This window comes from Leptosomus discolor, chromosome 25, assembly GCF_034619465.1.
Source record: "Leptosomus discolor isolate bLepDis1 chromosome 25, bLepDis1.hap2, whole genome shotgun sequence".
NCBI lineage: Eukaryota > Metazoa > Chordata > Aves > Leptosomiformes > Leptosomidae > Leptosomus > Leptosomus discolor.
The window spans coordinates 5,243,720-5,261,587 of record NC_141415.1 but is presented as its reverse complement, the minus strand read 5'-3'; the positions used below and the strand labels follow the sequence as shown (position 1 = coordinate 5,261,587).

At 51.8% G+C, this 17,868-nt stretch overlaps 1 protein-coding gene across 1 annotated transcript in view; it reads left to right on the top strand.

Moving 5' to 3' along the window:
* MAPT (microtubule associated protein tau) overlaps positions 1–17,868 on the top strand; it is a 49,842-nt gene that overhangs the window by 17,029 nt on the left and 14,945 nt on the right. Inside the window, exons 2-7 of the mRNA XM_086477801.1 lie at positions 6,372–6,460; positions 7,836–7,922; positions 9,328–9,414; positions 11,045–11,110; positions 14,250–15,155; positions 17,702–17,757. Of these exons, the coding sequence (XP_086333927.1) occupies positions 6,388–6,460; positions 7,836–7,922; positions 9,328–9,414; positions 11,045–11,110; positions 14,250–15,155; positions 17,702–17,757 (1,275 nt within the window). The 5' untranslated portion in view covers positions 6,372–6,387. The remainder of the gene's footprint in view (positions 1–6,371; positions 6,461–7,835; positions 7,923–9,327; positions 9,415–11,044; positions 11,111–14,249; positions 15,156–17,701; positions 17,758–17,868) is intronic.

Below are 17,868 nucleotides of genomic sequence, written 5' to 3'. Positions count from 1 at the left end.
GTGTGGCTAGTAACCCCCCGCACCCATCCGCAAACGGATCTGCCAACGCCTGGTTTATTCTGGGATATGTGCGTATGTAAATTGAGCCATGAGTTCCCCGACGCGTGATCCCTGGAGCTGCGCAGTTTGAATTGCTGCAGAGCGAGGCTCTACCTCTTCCTCTGCCGTCGGGGGTAATCCCGCCGCCCGTCGGAAGCGGCGGCTGTCGGGCCGTGTCCCGTCCATCCTCGGGATCGTAGCCGGTCGTAGCCCTGCGCGTTGCTGAGCCCACGGGTGAGTGGGGGGCAGCTGCTGACCCACTTCCCCTTGGACGGGCATCGTGGGAGCGCTCATCTCCTGGCACCAGAAGGGTTGCAGGGATGCGTTTTCGTGCTCCTTTGTGAGCGCTAATGATGTCGTCTGGCACAGATTACGCAAGGCTGAGTGCCACCGAAGCACAGCTGTGTGCTCCCCGGCATCTGCTTTCTTCCCCCTCCGCCACTGGGCCGCTCTCAATAGGGTACGTTGTTTTCAGCCCCGGTTTTATTTACCTTTCGTTGCGGAGCAAACTCGTGCCAAGGGATTAAGACTTCGGGCTGCCTGACTTAATTTGGGATCTAAATCTTCCCAGGCGGAGAGCGCTGGGGGCTTTGTGCGTGGTTTGCTGGTGGTTAGCCTGAGCGGCAGCGGAACGAGAGCTCTGCTGGCTCTTTGTGCTGGTGGTGATGTGTCCTGACGGCGCCCGGGAATCGCTGCGGCAGGCTGGGCACGGGGCCGTGTGGAGCCCCGGGGCCCGGTGGTCTGCAGCGCAGAGGGGTCAGCAGGCAGCAGGAACAGGCTGCGTTACGGGAGAAGCTTCTTTCCAACACCTGGGGCTGCTTTATGCCCTATAAACAGGGCTTAAATGTCTTCTAGCCAGGAGCTTCTCATGTATTTCGTTCAGGTGTTGATTTAATTTTATTTTTTAACCCCGGTTTGCGTAGACCTTCCCTGTTCTCCTTCCCTCTTTATGAAATAGTATTTGTAGCCGTTGGTACAGCTCCTCTCGGAGGAAGGATGCAGCGGTCGTTTTATTTGGACGAGTCTTCACGTGTGGTGAGAGAGGTTGCCATGAATTGAGCGGTCGGCTTTGCTTGAAACAGTGCCACCCCAGCTGTGCTCTGGGAGCTTTGACTTCTGCTGACAGACCAGACCAAGCCACTTCATTGATGCCCTCAAGCTATTTTAGAAAATAAATTTGCGGAATGGGCAGTGGAAGAAGAGCAGTGCTTTCATTTCTGGCTCACGAGTGCGGGACGGTGACAGGGATGCGGCTCTGGTGCCTGGACTCGCGATCGTTGCGTCTTGCAAGGGCAGGCTGGCTGCAGGCTGGCACGGGGACCTTTGTGGGTGTTGGACAAAAGGCGGTGCGTGGTTTTGCAGGCAGGGTGGGAACCGTCACAATAAAGCTCATCGGCTTTACTGTCAGGTCTCTGCAACCTCCTGTGAGAGGAGCGGTGTTGCTTTCAGTGTCCTTGCCAAACTCCACAAGGAAAACTGTATTTTTTTTCCTTTTTGAATGTCTTGTGCCCTTGAGCTAATAGCTTTCAGGTCCTGACCTGAACTTCAGGGCTGTCGACGGCTGTTAAAGGTTCGCATCATTTCACTTAAGGCTTTTCCTTACTGGATACGTGGTCCTGCGTGCTTTGGGCTCTTTGGGGTGTAAATTGCTGGATCCATGCACACCACCAGCCAGCCCACCCTGGTTGGAATAGCTGCTCCTCTACAGCCTACACCGAGGGTGGGGATGGTGATATTCAACTCTCAAACCAGTTGGAGGCTTGGAGGCCACTCTTGTAATCCTTCATCCTTGGGGGAAAGTGAAATACACTCTGTGCCAGCCTGCTCCCCCCCTCGCGCTGATGCCAATGGCAAAGCAGTTGCGTTTGGTGGCAGGAGGTGGCCGGACTCTCGTGCGTTAAACTTGCCCCTGGGATAAACTGGGTTTGTGCTCAGGGGCCAGACTGGGCTGCACATAGAGAGCAGACACCAGAGGTGCTGGTGGGCTGAGCCTGCGCCCCCAGCAATCAGCCTCCTGCTCCTGGCACCAAAAACTTTGCCCCCTGCTTGCCTCCTCGCGGGCCTTGGTGCACAGCTCAACATGTCTGCTCAGTACGCCTCTCCTCTCAAAAGGCGGGCTGTGGGTTTGAAAAATGTGAGGTTTGGAGGAGCTGTTAATTACGGGATAGGCTGTTGCTTTTTAGATAGTGTCCCTGGTTAACAAGAATGATTCTGCTGGAAATGGATAAGATTCTTAGGAGGGTTTGTGCTTTATCTGTCATGCAGAGGGTGCTGCCGAAGTTTATCTCTGCGCAGCTATCCTTGCTGTAATTATTCATTGCTGAACCATTGCTTCAAGGTGGGGCTGGTTTTACAGTTTTTAGAATATTTTTCCCCCTTAATGTTATGTTTTTCGCCAAGAGGGATTTCCCCTTCCCCCACTCGAAAAACAAATAGGATTATCATTATAGACTTCTTTCAGAATTCAAAGTAGTTTCTCAAATGCACAATTTTCAGACCACCTTTGTTTAAGAAGTCTAATCTAAAATATGCAGCTTTAATTAGGTTTCAATTCTCTTTAGTCATATGAATTTATTACCTGAGCGAAAACCCTGACTTTCCCTCCAGAGCAAGAAGAGGCTTTGCATATAGGCAGTTCAGTTTTGCTTCTTGGTTTCGACAGGACAGATCTGTCCCAAAACCGCGGGCATCATCGGGGTGGTTTTGAGCGAGCAGTGCTTTGCGCTGACGTCTACAATGGATGAAAAAAGAGGGAGAGAATGAAGTTCAGCATCCATTGGAGAGGCACAAAGTGTCTTTGTAGGTGATGTTGCTGGTGAATAGGGCTGTGCATTTCCAATTCTGCTGGGAGAGCTTTGCAGCTTAGAGATAATGGTGGTGGCAGCTCACTCGTACTTACCCGTTGAATCGCTTCACGCACTTAATGTTATTTATTTGCTTATCGGGTGCTGATGAGATGTCATCAGCCTTATTGTAATGGGTTTAAATCTCAGCCCTGCCAGGCCTCGGAGGGCAAGCTGTGGGAGATGCTTCCCGAGCCGCAGGGGAGAGGCAGCGCTGGTGAGAAAGGCATCTGTTGAGTGGGCATTTCTTCAGTGGAAAGCAAGATGCTGTGGGAACCATGTGGGAGCTGGATCCCCCTCCCAGCCCCTTGGCTCGTGCCAGTTTGAGGAGTTTCTGTTCTCCACCGCCGGCTGCTGCACACCGTGGCTGAGGCGCAGAGTGACTCTGCTCCTCTGCCTGCTGTGCTGCAGGCACGGCGGGAGGACGTCGTGCTTCATCTGCTGAGAGATGCTTCTGCTCCCCGTAGCAAACTGGGCATCAGCCCCCAAAATCACCCTGTCCCAATGAATGAGCGTCCAGGGTGTTTCATAAGCGGCAGCCAGGTTTCAGGTGCTCTCAGAGTCCCATTGAGTGGTTTTTTGGATGGATCTTTGTGGCTTTTGGTGGTGCTTTTTTCCTTGTAGCAGAAAAGGCAGCTCTTTCTCGCTTGTCTCTGAAAAATTAATGGCCACACCCTCCCGAGCCCATCTCCAGTCCTTCAGCCCTGAGATGGCTGAATCCTGCCGTGCGTGGCTCTCGATGGGAACGGGGGCTGTCCCTGCCCGGCTGTGAGCAGCATAGCGTTCAAGGCCTTCTTGCAAAGCTCAGACAGACAGCAAGCTCATGGGCTTCTCTGAAAACCACCTGGCTGTTTCTTTGTGCTGCAAAGCCCTGGCACCGGCAGCTCAGCGGGGCGACAGTCAGCCCTGTGACCGGGCGGCCCCGCGTGCCCACCAGCAGATCCACCGGCCTTTGCTGAATCATGGCTCGCTGCTGCTGTGCCAGGCTTGCACGGATGCTAAAGGCTCTATTCAGAGGAAAAGTGGAAGGGCTTTGGCTGTGTTTGTGCTGCCCATGGAGCCAGGAGATGAGCCGCCGGCGGGGTATGCGAGCTCAGTAGCTGTCCTCTCTGGATGGTGTCCCAGGAAATTCTTATCCAGAGGCAAGAAAGGACTAAACGTGTCTTTCCAGGGAGATTGCGGGAGACACTAATTGCTGTTCTCCAAAAATCAGGTGGGAGGAAAAGAGAAAAGGAGGCAGAATAAGGAAACAGCCTCGTTTAAATCCAGCACAGCAGATTTGTGAGTCGTTTGCCTCTGGGTCTGTGGTGGGGGAGCAAAGATGTTAATATCTGTAGAAGTGAGCTGGGCTGGGAGGATGGTGAGGGACCACCAGTTGTGAGTGGGGTAGGAACTGCTTCTCCCATCCATGTTTTCCTACCAGCAGACAGGGCGGTGTGTGGGGAAAAATGTTCTATCCAGTCCCGTGTGTGTGTTTGGGACAGAGAGGTCACCCTTCTGTACCCACACACACACGAGCAGCACATTTGTGGGTCATTTTACACTCATGTTCATGCCCAAGTTGCTGTTGTGCCCTGTACACCAGGTTAACGTTATATTTTAGTATTTCAGTGCTAAGTAGACCTGTAAATAATATGAAGGGGTGGCCAGATGAGACCAGGATATAATCAATATGATCCTTTAAGCACTGGGAGGAGGACAGCCATACGTCCAAATAATTAGGGCCCAGCCTTTTGGGGGCAAAAATTAGGTACTTAATTATTTCCTATTTTAGACCTCCATTTTTATGGGTGATTTCCTTTCAGGGCAAGTTCTCTCTGTACTTGGTACAGTTCTGTCAAATGGCTTTGTAGCTGTCTAAGGCAGAAATTAAATTGCATAGTCATCTTGCTGTGGCTTAAAAAAAGCTGGGTGAGAGATCTGGTTACTAGCATTGGAGTTTCTCTTGAGTAGTTCCATATATCCAGTTAATTTATTGCTGGCAAACAAAACCACAGGAGTTTGCTTCCTTGCTGCGGGTAACCTGAGCTTCACTGCGGGGTTCAGTCGCTCCTGACGGTCACGGCAAACGTGCGATTACACTAATAGCTGGTTATTAATCACTGCCAATGGCTGTAGTTGTATCAGCTATTAGGAAGTCAACCAAAAGCAATGTCTGTCCAACCAGCATGGAGAATCAGCAGAAACGCGGTCCCAGCTTCACAGCAGCGGATGATGTTTGTTGGTGACTTCATTTCCTTTTGCAGATAAATGCGCATTGGAAAAATAACTGAGTTTTAGCAGCTTTCTAATTCCACTCTGGTGTCCAGACCTATTTACTGTGTCTCGCTCTACACCACGGTGTTGGCTTTCTGAGCACTGCAGGAAGGATTCAGGGTGAAGCAGCTGTCGTGCTGTCCTCTCAGACCCACAACCAAGCGAGACCCTCTTCTCTGAGAGCGCCTGGTCCGGATCCATCTCTGGAGAGTCTTGGTTTACCCTTGTGTGTCACTTTGGGATTGTTTTTAAGATGACCAGTGTATCGTTATAGCCGTGTATCCCTGCTGGCTGTATCCACAGGGGTGGAAGTCATCCCTTCCTGCAGCAGCTTCACACCTTGCCAGCAGACAGCTCTGTTAAGAGACTGATTAAATTGGCAAATGCAGAGTTTGGAGCATGCAGCAGCACATTTGCACGAAGCATGCGGCTCCCAGTGGCTGCCTGTGACAGAACGGTGGCTGAGCAGTGTCCTGTGTGCAGCAGGATGGTCATTTGGCTTGGGACGTCTTAAATACCTGTGGAATTTTGATGTTGCAGCTGGGCAGGAGTTGCCTACGTCCTTATTGTGATGGATGCAGTGACTGGGACGTGCTTCTGCATGTGCAGGAATAATTAGACCTTCTCTGTGTTCACAAGGAACATTTCCTCCTTTATATGTCTTTTTTTTTGGTGCAAAATCCATGTTTTCCTTTTGGCTCGCGCCCATGGGTGAGGTTTTTTTTGGTGTCCTCTTGAGTGTGGATTGCTGTGACCTCCTGTGCTGAGAGCTTGGTGCAGCTCTGCCGAAGAGTGGCATCAGGCTGGGGCAGCCCTTTTAGATCCCAGTTTGGGATGTTAGCACTCCCTTCCGTTGTCCTCCTCCACTTGGTCACTGCGGGCAAAACTGGTGGATTTGGAGGCACCAGCAGTAGATATTCCAAGGAGTATTTCAGCATTGGTGTGAAACCCAATAGGTAACATGTGCCTTGAGCTGAGACCTTCCCTGAGCACAACGGTGTGATTTCAGGGCTCGTCAGGAAAAGGGAGCAAAGTAGGTATCTTCTTACTGTGGCTGAAAAGGTGGTTGGCTGCTGTTGGCTGCAATAGGATGTTTAATGCTCCTGGAAACGGGCTGCCAAACCAAAATTGTCCCGTGGAGCAGTAAATGGGAGCGCACCAAGCGAGCTCCGGATGAAGGCGCGTTGTGTCAGGTTTTGCCTGATGGGTGTTTGTTTTCCCTCTCCTCTTCAGGTCACTTTGCTGAGAGATGGCGGAGCAGCGTCAGGACGTCACCATGATGGAGGATCACGCAGCTGGCCAGGAGAAGCACATCCCATCAGGTGAGCACCGCCAGGAGGAGATGGTGTGAAGCACCTGCCTTCCGCACTGCTGAGAGAATGACCCGCGTGGGGAGAGCACGGCCAGCGTGCGAGGGCTCTTTGGGGATGGCCGGGAGGAGATGGTGTGTGTGTGTCTGGAAGGTTACCGTGGATCAGCTGGCTGCAGCCAGTGGAGAGTGGGTAGCCCACAAGATGCTCTGGTGTTCATAGTTGTAGGAAAATGCTGCTCTTTGATACCATCGCCTGGCAAGAGCAGAACAACCCCTGGCATCCAGACTAGGGGTGATCTTACTGCTGCAGCTTTGCGAATGTGCGTTTGTGTTCACTCCTTAGTTCGCTATGAAAACACAGCACTGCTTTTATTGGGAGACACAGCTCGGGGATGCTGCTTGCTGCCTGCTTTTGTCACCTGCACAGGGAGATGGGGGGAGCTGAACAGAGAGCTCTGGGAGTGGGGGCCATGCAAGAGTCTTTCGCCCCATATTTCAGACCTGCATTTCTCAAGAAACCTTTCCTTTCTCATTCCACCGTGCTCCACAATTGAGCTTGGAAACCCACGTAACGCCAGAAACCTGGTGGGACTCACTCCTGGCTATGCTCCACATAAACATCATCTTAATTTTCGTTTCTTGAGGTGCTTTGGACACGGCTTACACCAGATAAATGGGTTGTCTCTGTCCTGGAGAGAATCCGTAGCATCCATTCATCCCGGATTCTGCAATGCATTTCAGTCTGATAGCTCCTCTCAGCTTGTAGCCTCAGCTTTGCACATCACAGGTTCACAGGGATTTTGCTTATGTTAGTTTGAATCTTCTTTTCAAAGTCATTTTCTCCAGTTCTCATTGTTTTATTTGCCCGGACTCCTTGCAGAAAGGAGACTTGAGCCTCTTCCCCTGCTCTTCCCAAAGATGACTTTTGCAGCCGAGCCTTCGCACAGTACGCTGTGTGCTACGCCCTTCACAAAGACTTGCTGGTTTGCAATGATTAGAATTAATGCGTCATGGAAGTGTTCAGCAGCCTGCTCTGGGAGGGAGGCTGATGGGTCCAGAAATGGCAGAGAGGACAACAGTGACTCAGAAGTTGTGCATCTTACGTTGCTGAGATCTCCTTTCCTGCTTGTGCCATGCTTTGCTGTTTCTAGCTGTCCGGTTCACTGGGCTTTTCTTTTGCTGATGGGTTTCCACTTTGTTCCTTTTGGTGATGACACTGGTGCTTTTGGTTGGCATTTTCACGCTTTGCTTGCTTGTTAGTTCAGGTGCTTTATACTCTCCCATCAGAGTTTCTTGCTGCTGTGGATCTGGGCAATCAGAGCTCGTAACTCGCAGGCCGTAAGTCATAGCCAAGGACTTGTTCTAAGTATTTGAATGTTTTCCAGGCTATCCCCTTCAGATACCAGTCGATGACGGATCGGATGAGCCTGTTTCTGAAACATCTGACGCTAAGAGCACCCCAACTACGGAAGGTGGGAGCTCTTTGACTTACTGCTTTGAAACCATGATGGATGGGGCCGTGGTAAACCTTGCCGAAAGACTCACCGTGCCGTGTTCTGGTGGGGTTTCTCAGGAGGAGTGTCTTGGACAAATGCTCTTCGTTAGCCTCGTCACAAGTGGTGTTGGCCACTCTGCAGAATGAGATACTGAGCTTTAAAGGTGGAGAGTGGGTTGGAAGCTAGGAGAAGGTGAAGTGTTTATTGTAGCTCAGGAAGTTGCTGGCGGATTGTTTCCTGAAGACTTTTTATGGCCACGAGCTCCCGTTAGCTCGGTGCAGCCGGGAGCAATCCCCTGGGGTGTGCTCCTCGAGCCAGAGGTTTGCATCATTGTGCTCCCCCAAGCTGCTGACAGCACGTCCCGCTCGCTGTGGTCCCTTTCAGAGTTAGCTGTACCTCATAGCTCGTTTTTTTTGCCCACTCTGTGTTTACATGTTCATTAATACAGCATGAGTCACGCTGGAATGATGAGATGGGCAGAGTCTACACCTAACACAAAACTTTGTGCTGATGTGAAGGTCATATTGGTGGGACTCGGGGCATGTCTGTGCTGCTCCAGAGTGTTACCTGAATGCCGTGTTTGTAGGAAGAATCTAATTCCAAAGTGGTCTGGACACTTGTTCACCATTTTAATTAACTGCACTTTTTGTGTTCCTCTGGCTGCTTTAATCCCAAGTATCTGCCTCTTGGAGGCTTCAGGTAAAGGCATTAGTTTGCAAAATTTATCTAAAAGAAGGGTGGACAGAGATGCCGACCAGCTCCAGCCCTGTGCCGCCGGAGGTGTGGGCTGACTGATCGTCTGTGAAGCGGCTCTGTTCCTGTGCCTGTGGCTCAAGAAATGAGTACATAAAACCTGGCTAGTGCAGAAGGGGATATTGTCCCTCTTTCCAGTTGGATCGGGACTGTCATGGCGAGCAGACGTCCCTCTGGTAGACGGAGCCAGCAGTCTGTCTGTCTCAGAGCTGCCCGGAGTGCGACGCAGTCGCAGCGCTCGGATGGTTTGTGGAGGTGTCCGATGGGAGCTGCTCTTCCCCGCTCCGGACCAGTGATGTCCCCATGCAGGTGGCATTGCCGTGCTGGCAGACCAGGCACCAGTGGCTGTCTGTCTTTGGCTGTCCATTTTCAGACAGGGTTCATGGTAAAGCCCTCAGCTACGTAAGGAGTACGCTGGAGGTGTGCGGTTGGTGCGGCAGAGGGGGACAGCTCATGGTGTCCCTGCGGTACTGGCTTTGCTGTGTCCTGCTTGGTTGTCTCCCTCCGCAAGCCCTGGCTCGAAGGAGGGAGTCGGATGCTTTTCTGAGCGAAAAGTTCTTCAGGCACGTCCTGGCCTCCGCAGGGGTTTGCCGCTCACCAGCTATGTGAAAGCCGCGTTGTTTTTCAGATGCCACGGCACCTTTAGTGGAGGAAGGAGACCACGAGGATCAGGGTGGTGTCGAACAGCACGGGGAGATCCCAGAAGGAACCACAGGTGAGGGAGACCAAGGTGCAGTTTCATCTCTTGACGCAGGCAGAGCAGAGAGCTGGACTGGTTAGTGCTGAAAAGTAACGCTGCAAAAGCTCCCGCAGGCACGCTTTGCTCCTGACGCGTGCTGCTTCTTTCTTCTCCACGGCTCGCAGAAGTAATTCCTAGCTTCCAACTCTCCTCTTGCTTTTCCCCATCCTGGGGGAAACTGGCAGCCTTTTCTTCTCTCTTTCTCAGCTCCACATCTGACAAATCTTTCTAGCTGGTGTCTCTCTGGTGGCTTCGCCTCCCATCTCCAGGCTAAACGCTTACCTGCCGATCCCGGTTGTCTCTGCCCCTCGGCCAGCAGCCCTGCTTTGGTGGCCAGCAGCCCTGCTTTGGTGGCCAGCCGAGGTGGTCACCGCAGGACCTGGCTGCTTGTCTTACTGGTGCTCTCGCTCAGCCCAGCCCATGCGGTTGCCTGTGAAGCGGCAGGTGAAAACCAGGCCACTGCAGCAGTTCTGTGGCTGCCGGCGCGTTTTAAGGATCATGCAGGGGAAGTGAAGTGGCTCATTCAGCCTGAATGCTCTGTGGGGAACCACTGCACCTGGGCCTGGTTTTCCAGGGAGGGGCGGGGGTCTTTCAGAGGCGGGGGAAGAAGGGAGTGAGCTGCAGCAGTGCTGTGCGTGTACAAAAGGGCGGGAGCTACTGAGAGAACCGCGTCTGTATGAAAAATGAGTACGTGGCCCCTGCGCAGCAGCCACTGGCTTTTCCTGGAAGCATCAGGCAGGACCTGAGAAAGGGAGTGGGTGGAAATGGGCTTCTGCCAGTGCCCAGACACTGAAACAAGCCCGCAGCACGCTCCCTTGGGCAACCAAACTGACTATCCTGCATCCAGACCCCAGGCTGCTGATGAAGCCCTGGGCTGAAAGGCAGAGCGGCTCGCCTGCTAGCGAGGAGGCGCAGTCTCTGGTTCAAGATCTGACTGAACCAGGGAGCCAGGAAGAAGCAGTCCTGAACAATTTGGAAAAAAGTGGGGAAAACAGAGAAAGTCCTAGTTCAACTGGAGAACCGTGCCGTACAAATGTAGTTGATGAAGCTGGTTTGAAAGTAGTCATAGAATAAATTGAAAAAATTCTGTTAGAGACAAACCATCGTTGCTGTGAAGAAAATTGTGCTTCTCTGATGTACCAGTATTCCTGAAGCGTCAGATTTATATCAGACTGGGATTTACTGGTGTCAGATAGCCTCGGCAGAGTTCATGACAGTGAGCTAGGTGGTAGACACCAAGAAGGCAGGGTTCAGGTAAGAGACATTCACGTCAGTGCTGCTGGCAATGTAAATGCTAGGTGGGGGTAGAAGAGGGGATATAAATCCACTTCTCTGCACTTCTGCCTGAAGGAGCTTGTACTGACCTGACACCCAGGACGTGCGAGCTGGTGGAACACTCCTCCAGCCTGGTACAGCCCAGGCTGGGTAGTTCTTACCTAGAGCCATCGTCAGCAGGGGTTGATTTCCTTTCTGATACTGCCCTGCTCACAAAACAGCGCTGCTGGGCAGAATCAGCAGGGAGGGAAATAAACTCCCCAGACACCTGCTTAAACTTAATTCTTGTTTTGATCATGTTTTTCCCATTCTTTCTCTGAACTGGGACCAGCTGAAGAGGCGGGCATAGGAGCCACCCCCAACCTGGAGGACCACGCTGCGGGAGATGCCGCTCAAGGTTAGTGGATCGTCTTGTCGCTGGGGTCCAGTAACTGCTGCCCCGCCGTGCGGCCGGTCGCTGGTGGCTTGGAGACTTTCTTGTGTGATGCAGATGCTCTGCACTGTACGAGCAGTTGTGCAGCTATCCCTGTTCCTGACAGGGGAGGGTCATACATGCTTTGAATGTTCCAGCATACTCATTTCAGGGAACTGCAGCTTTTCATGCACCAAATTTCTCTCTCAGATGGCTGAAGCCCCGGTGCTTGTTTGTCTGGTTGAAAAACAGGGCGTCCTCCGGGCTAGAAAAGGTAATAAAGAGAGCTGGGATGGTGTGTTAGCCAGGAGGGACTGCTCAGCGGAGTCAGTTTGGTGCCCTGCATGTCACACATGGAATAAGTGAATGGTTTAATTACCCTGTCTCTTTCTAATGTAAAACGTGTCTCAGACCTGCTCACTGATGCCCTGACTTTAACAGCGAGAGTGTTTTCTCATCCCAGTCTTAGGGAATGTGACTGACAAAGCCAGGCACTGTGGGCAGCGAGTGTTTTTAGAGCATTGTGCCTCTGCTCAGGTGAGCCCAGAAATTATCCAGGGACCTCTTGGCTATCTGGAAAGCTTCTCTTGACTCTGCTCAGTTCGGACTAGATGGAAAACTTCAGGGCAGTGTTTTCCCAAAGCACCCAGTGCTAGCTTAATTCTCTGCCCAGTGGGGCAGACTTATGGGTTCAAACTCACTTTGATACTGTTGTCTTGCCAGCACTAATACACCAGAGTGCTAATCTGTTTAAAATCTTAGTTAAAGCCCATTTTATAAGGTAGTTTTCCACGTGGCAGAGGTAACAAATTCCTCCAGTTGCTTGGGCAGCGTCTTTCCTCCTCGTGGCTGCATTAGTGTGTTTACAGGCATCCACGTCTCTTAAAGAAGTAAATAGGTCTTTGCCTTCTCAGCTCAGGGCAGAATTCAGGTCGTCTTTGCTTTCCACACACAGATGAGCACAGTTATGTGCAGTCTGCTGCCTGCAATTAAAATAAAACCTTTGCTTGCCTGTCCAGTGGTTCTTGGACTAGCAGCTCTTCTGTATTTGAAATAGTGGCACTGCTACAAAAAGGAAATCAAGAGTGTTAGCAGGAGCGGGTGAAGTTCTCTGTTCTGTCTGCCCTGTTCAGCCTGGTTCTAGCTGTTGTTTCTCACCAGATTTTTAAGACCACCTTTCTGTACTGTCCTGGGATCTTTTGGCTGTCAGATATGGGGACATACAGCTAGCTGGAGCGCTGATACAACCTATATAGGACATTTCTGGGTTCTTATGTAAATCACTACTTCTCTGAAAGTGCACTTGTCATAATGTACTGCTTCCTTTTAATGGTTCTCTTTAATTCAGAGGAAAATGTGATTATCGATGCACACAGAGTCTTGGATATCTTGTAACTAGCTTCCTTCGTTTTTTGTGTTGTGGGATTTGAAAAAAAATGATCTTCGCAGTGAAGACGGCGCGTGTTAAAATGCCTTTGGAGTCTCAGGTGGAGAAGCGTCCTCCGATTCACAGTTTGTGCCGTGGTGGCCTTCTGCCAGCTCCTGACCTTGCGCTGCACGTCTGCCTCGGAACCCCCAGCAGGTCCTGGAGCGTGGGAGTGCAGCTGACGGACAGACTGTCCACACCTCTGCTCCGGCGGTCCTTAATGGTCATGTTGTTCATTTGCAGAAGAAATGAGCCGGGACGGTCTGCTGGCTGCTGCATAAACACCCTTCAAATGCCTGTGGTTATAAAAGGTGTTTCTTGATGCCACATTTCAAATATTACCTGCCAAGAGGTGCCAATTTAGGGTTTCTTTTAAACCACAATTGCCAAGGTCTTTGTGTGGCAGTTTCACTTAACCGTTGTGGTTAAAGTGGGGAGAACATTGATAAACGACCGAATCAGTCTTGACTTCTTCTTTTCTTGTTTTAATCTTGTTTGTTAATCTAACAAAGCAACAATCGCAATCTCGGTACTGAAGTGCTCTGATCTAGGCTCTTTAGTTTTACCTGATCAGCTCAAGAAGAGCAAAGAGTATTTGAAGCTGGACAAATTCATGATATAAAATGCACATTCTGACTAGGGCAGTGGACTTTAAAGCCGTTTACCTATGTGCAGGGTGAATTCTCCATTGCTCAGTGCATCTTGGCTTCATTTGGATGAATTTCTAGCAGAGAAGCTCAGCTCAACTGGAGTATAGGGCTTAATGCAGCAATTGTTGGGTGAAATTGTAAAGGTCTGTGTCATGCATGAGATGAGCGATAGAACAGAATTCTCTCTTTTACCCCTCTGCCCCCGCCAAAAAAGAGAGATCTGTGTCTCTGTGACCTTAAGTTTTGGGTTTTAAATGTCACACTTTCTCCTCTGCCCAAGTGGTGGCAGCAGCGCTGGCGCTCCGACCAGCCTGGGTGGGTGCACAGTCCAAAATTGCTGTGACCATGTGGCTACAGCCACTTTCCTACTTCCAGTCCTTTCCACTGAGGCTCTGTGCTCCACTGCCTGTTGAAATAACAGCAATGAGAGAGGAAACGTAGGAGTGCTCTTCCCCAGGCTCACGAGCCATAGAAGTGGTCTGGAGAACAAAGCAGAGATGGTTTGAGCGCTGAGAGGATGTGACTGGTGCCATGTCTGCATGAACATCTCCTGCGAGGGAGGAGAGGGCTGGGGGGGTTTCGTAAGCCCCTGAAGGAGGGGAGGGTGCCTGGCCTGTTTTGTTCAGGCCCTGGAGGCAAGAAGAGGTGGTCGCTGCTCAGCAAGCTGATGATGTTAGATTAGCTAATGGGTGTGTTCTTGGCTTCTGGAATCTTCTATAGCTAAACCAGCTCATAGAGCTGTGGCAGATGTTGGTGGCTGGATACCCCAGCCACCTCCAGACCAGGTCTGGGGATGAGTCCGGTCTCCCATGATGTGCTCTGGCTGTCCCTGTTCCTGATTCCCGTGGGGATCAGAGTTTCTTTAAAGGCAAAAGCCACCGTAGAAGTGGGTTGACTGTTCAGTGGGTCACTGTGGGACTTGCTTTTATCCTCTAGACTGATAGTAGAAATCCTTAGTCTCTCTTCAGCATTACATGACTGACTACCTGTTTGACGTGCCTGTGCTAATTGTTTGCCCATCCTTCATACCCTGCACCTTCACCTGCAGGGGAGCCAAGCTCTCCAAAGCTACAGCCCAGCCCTCAGGAGCGTGTGGGAGATGCAATAAAAAAAGAAAGCCAACCCACGAAGCAGGTCGCTGGGGTTCTTCAGCAGCCTCTTCTGTCGGATGAAACGAAGGTTACCACAGCAGCTCCCACCAGAATTGAGGTCACCATCCCAATACCCCTGGACATGTACCAAGACTCCAGACCGTCTGAAGACGACAGTGGGTTGTGGGATCATCGAGGCAGAGAAGGCATTGGTGTGGCTCCAGAGCTGGGAGCGGAGCTGGGTCGTGATGTGCACACTGAGGGGCTGGCAGGAGAAGGCGGCACAGATGACTCCCGTATTAAAGATGGGCCGTCTCCTCAATGTACCAGAGCCCCATTAAAAGAAGATGCCAGTGGACAGGAGAGAGATGAGGATCGTGATATTGATGAAACTTCTGAACAGGGTTTGCTTTCTCTGGTGGGTCAGCATATTTCACCAGGACCTGAAATGACCTTGAGTCCAGCTACAACCAAGGAAACCCTTGAAGACTATGCCTTTGGAGAAAACAAGTCCAAAGATGTTCTCAGAGACGTCCCAAGAGGGGCACTTCTTGTGGAAACTGAGTCACAGAAAGCAGGAGAGGACCAAGAGGAGAGGAGAGAGCCGTTGAGGGGTGAAGAAGATACAGATGTCACCCCATCTGAAGTCATGTCCCAAAAAGAGGCTAAGCCCAGGGAGGGAGAAGACTCTGGACCCTTGCTAGAAACAGCCAAACTCCCCGTTGAGGTGAAAGATGGCGCGGAAGACGAAGATGCTCCTTTGGAAGAGGCCGTGCCAGATACAGGAGATCGGCGGACGCCCAAGAAGAAACCTTGCGCCCGCGTTGCAGATAAAGCCGTCAGTCGCGTCCCTCTCCTAAAAGGTGTGTGCGCCCTTTGCCTGCCCTGAGCTCACGTGGCTGGTGGCTCGCTCACGACAAGGCTGCCTGAACCACTCCTCCAGCTTGCCGCCACCTCTCCGATCCTGCTGCTTGGGAAATGGCCTGGACTTTTGCTGTGAACTGATCTACAAAGCGCCGCTGCTTCTCCCTCCCTCTCCTCCCCTCTTTAGTTTAGTCCTGGATGTCCTGGCATACCTGCCAGACCCTTACGCTTCGGTTTTGCGTCCCTTGCATGGTGCTGCCGTGTCCCCCGTCATGCTTCGTTCACCTGTTTTTGTTTTAACTGCCTTGGATCTGCGGGGTGGGCACCTTAACTCACGCCTGGCACCTTCCCAGAGAAGATGACGACTGGATGGATGTTGTTCTGGCATGTTGGAGCGGGGCTAACCTGGCGCACGCCGCAGCTTGTTGCAGCAAGACACGTGCCGTCTGGTTTGCATGTGTCTGCTGTCCGGTCCAATAACTCTTTGTGCTGGCTTTCCTAAAGAGGAGGAAAAAGGCAAGTGAGGTGGCAGGTCTAACCATGGAAAAGGCCCCACGTTGGTCCTGCTTCTTGTACTTTTCCCTTCACTATCCACCACGGACTGCTGCTGGAGGCAAGGTCTGCAGCTCTCTGGACCTTTGCCCGCTGCAGGGCACGTCTGATGCGCTTACAAAGCATCCCGCTCCGATCCCAGTTCTGGTCGGCGTGTCCCCGGCTCCTCCAACGCGGTGGCTGTAGTTGGGGTGTTCTGCGGGAGCTGCCTGTGCGTGTGGAGGCCTGGCTCTTGGGTGCATCTCTAGGGTTGCGTGGGCGAGGCTGGGAGGGCAGTCAGACCCCGGAGCCGCTGTGTTCGTGCAGCAGTCTCAGCTGTCTTGGGTGAAGGTCTGCGTTCACCGCTGAATGCACCAGCATCCCTGCCAACAGAGCAGCTTTTAGACCTTTTCTTTCTCCGAGAGCTATTTTCCACCTTTGCTGGGGGTCACAGGGATGTCACCAGTGGCCCTGCTCGGTGGCCACACGCGGGCTTTGCAGCGAGTTGTGTTAATAAGCTGGGGCGGCAGGACACGCGTCAAAACGTGATGGTGTCTCACCATGTTGTACCTCAGCTGTGGCTGTCCAGGGCCCGGCTTGGGGGAAGCTCAGCCTTTCACCCCCGTGCCACATCCCAAAAGCTGGCTTGGCTGCTTCCGTTGGCCTGGAAATGCTGCTCTGGTTTACGGCAGGGAGACGTGCTCTTCGCTGCGCGGGGCTCGCGAAGAAATTGTTGATGGAGCTTTTTCCGTCGGAGCTAAAGCTCATAACATATTTCTCGTTGTTCACTACCTGCTGAGCCGGCGGGAAGCTTCGCACGTGTGCTGCAGGGCATGGGCATGGCTGGCTGTCGCTCGCATCGGAGCCTGAAAGCGATGGCGGGTGGGGGATGCATTGCCCAGAGTCAACCAGTTTCTGATTCAATAGGAGGGATTTCTTTAATTATTTAATTGTCTTTTCCTTCAAAGCCAGAGGTAACTCTGTGGGTGTTCGGCTCCAGCCTTCCTCCAGTCTGCAGTTTAACTGAATTGGGGAAGGGTGGTGCACCCAGCAGCTCCAGGAGTGGCTGCTGGGATGGGTCAGTGCTGGATTAACAACGTTGTTTGTGTCACTGGGAAAGGGCTGACACCCCCCCCCCCCACCACCCAGGGCAAGTTTCCAAAACACTGTGGAGAATATCATCAGCTTTTCCTCCCAGATTAGGGAGGAATTAGCTGAAGACGGGGAAAAGGGGCTTTGTTACGAGTGCCTTATAGTACAAACATGACTTCCTCCCTGTTTCTAATCTCCTAATTAGCGATACTGCAGTCTGTTGTGCTCGTGGGCCAAAACACTGAAATATTGTCAGGGTCACTGTAAGCTTCATACGAATCAAGTAGGACAACAGCTAAAACCTTAAGACCCTGCGGGGTCTGACCCAGATCGAAGGCGCACCGTCTGCTGGGGAGGCAGAAAGCAGCGTGTCAGGAGAGCTGGGAATGAACCACGGCCAGGTGTAAAAGTGCTCTGCAAAGCCAGCGCGCCGAGCAACAGCTTTAAATGAGATCACGGGCAACCTGGTGCTGCTAGGATCGGGGCATCCTTCAATTCTAGTCCTTAGTTACAGGCTTGTGAGAACCAGAGGGTGTTTTAGAGAGGGAGACTCAGGTTTAGGGTTGAAGAGAAGTGTTCTGTCCTAAACTGAATGGATGCTACTGGAATTGAGCACAAATCTGGGCAAAATGGTCTCACGTGAACGATGCTACGTCTGTCTGATGCTCCAGTGATGACTGATGCACGGCGGCCTGTGCGCAGGATGATTAACCCAGAAAGAATTGTGTTTACGTTGTGGAAGTATTTCTGCAAGGAATGAGTGACTTTGTAATATTTCTAAGAAGAGTATTTAATTTAAAGGAGAGCAGGAACGTGGACCGCCCACCCAGCATGCATGTTGCTGTCCTGCAGGCATTACCAGCTCTCTGGAGTTCACTGGCCAGTCCCAAGACGTGTGACTGTCTGTGTTTCCATCCGTCAGGTCGTATTGACAGCAAAGACAAGGATGGGACTGAAGCTGAGGAAAAGAAACCGAAGGTAAGCTAAAAAATAAAACCAGAGGTGACATCAACCCCCCAAGAGCTGTGCATGCTCCTGACTCCCTCTCCTGCTCTCCTGGGCTGCGATTGTGCTTCTTAGGAAACCTTG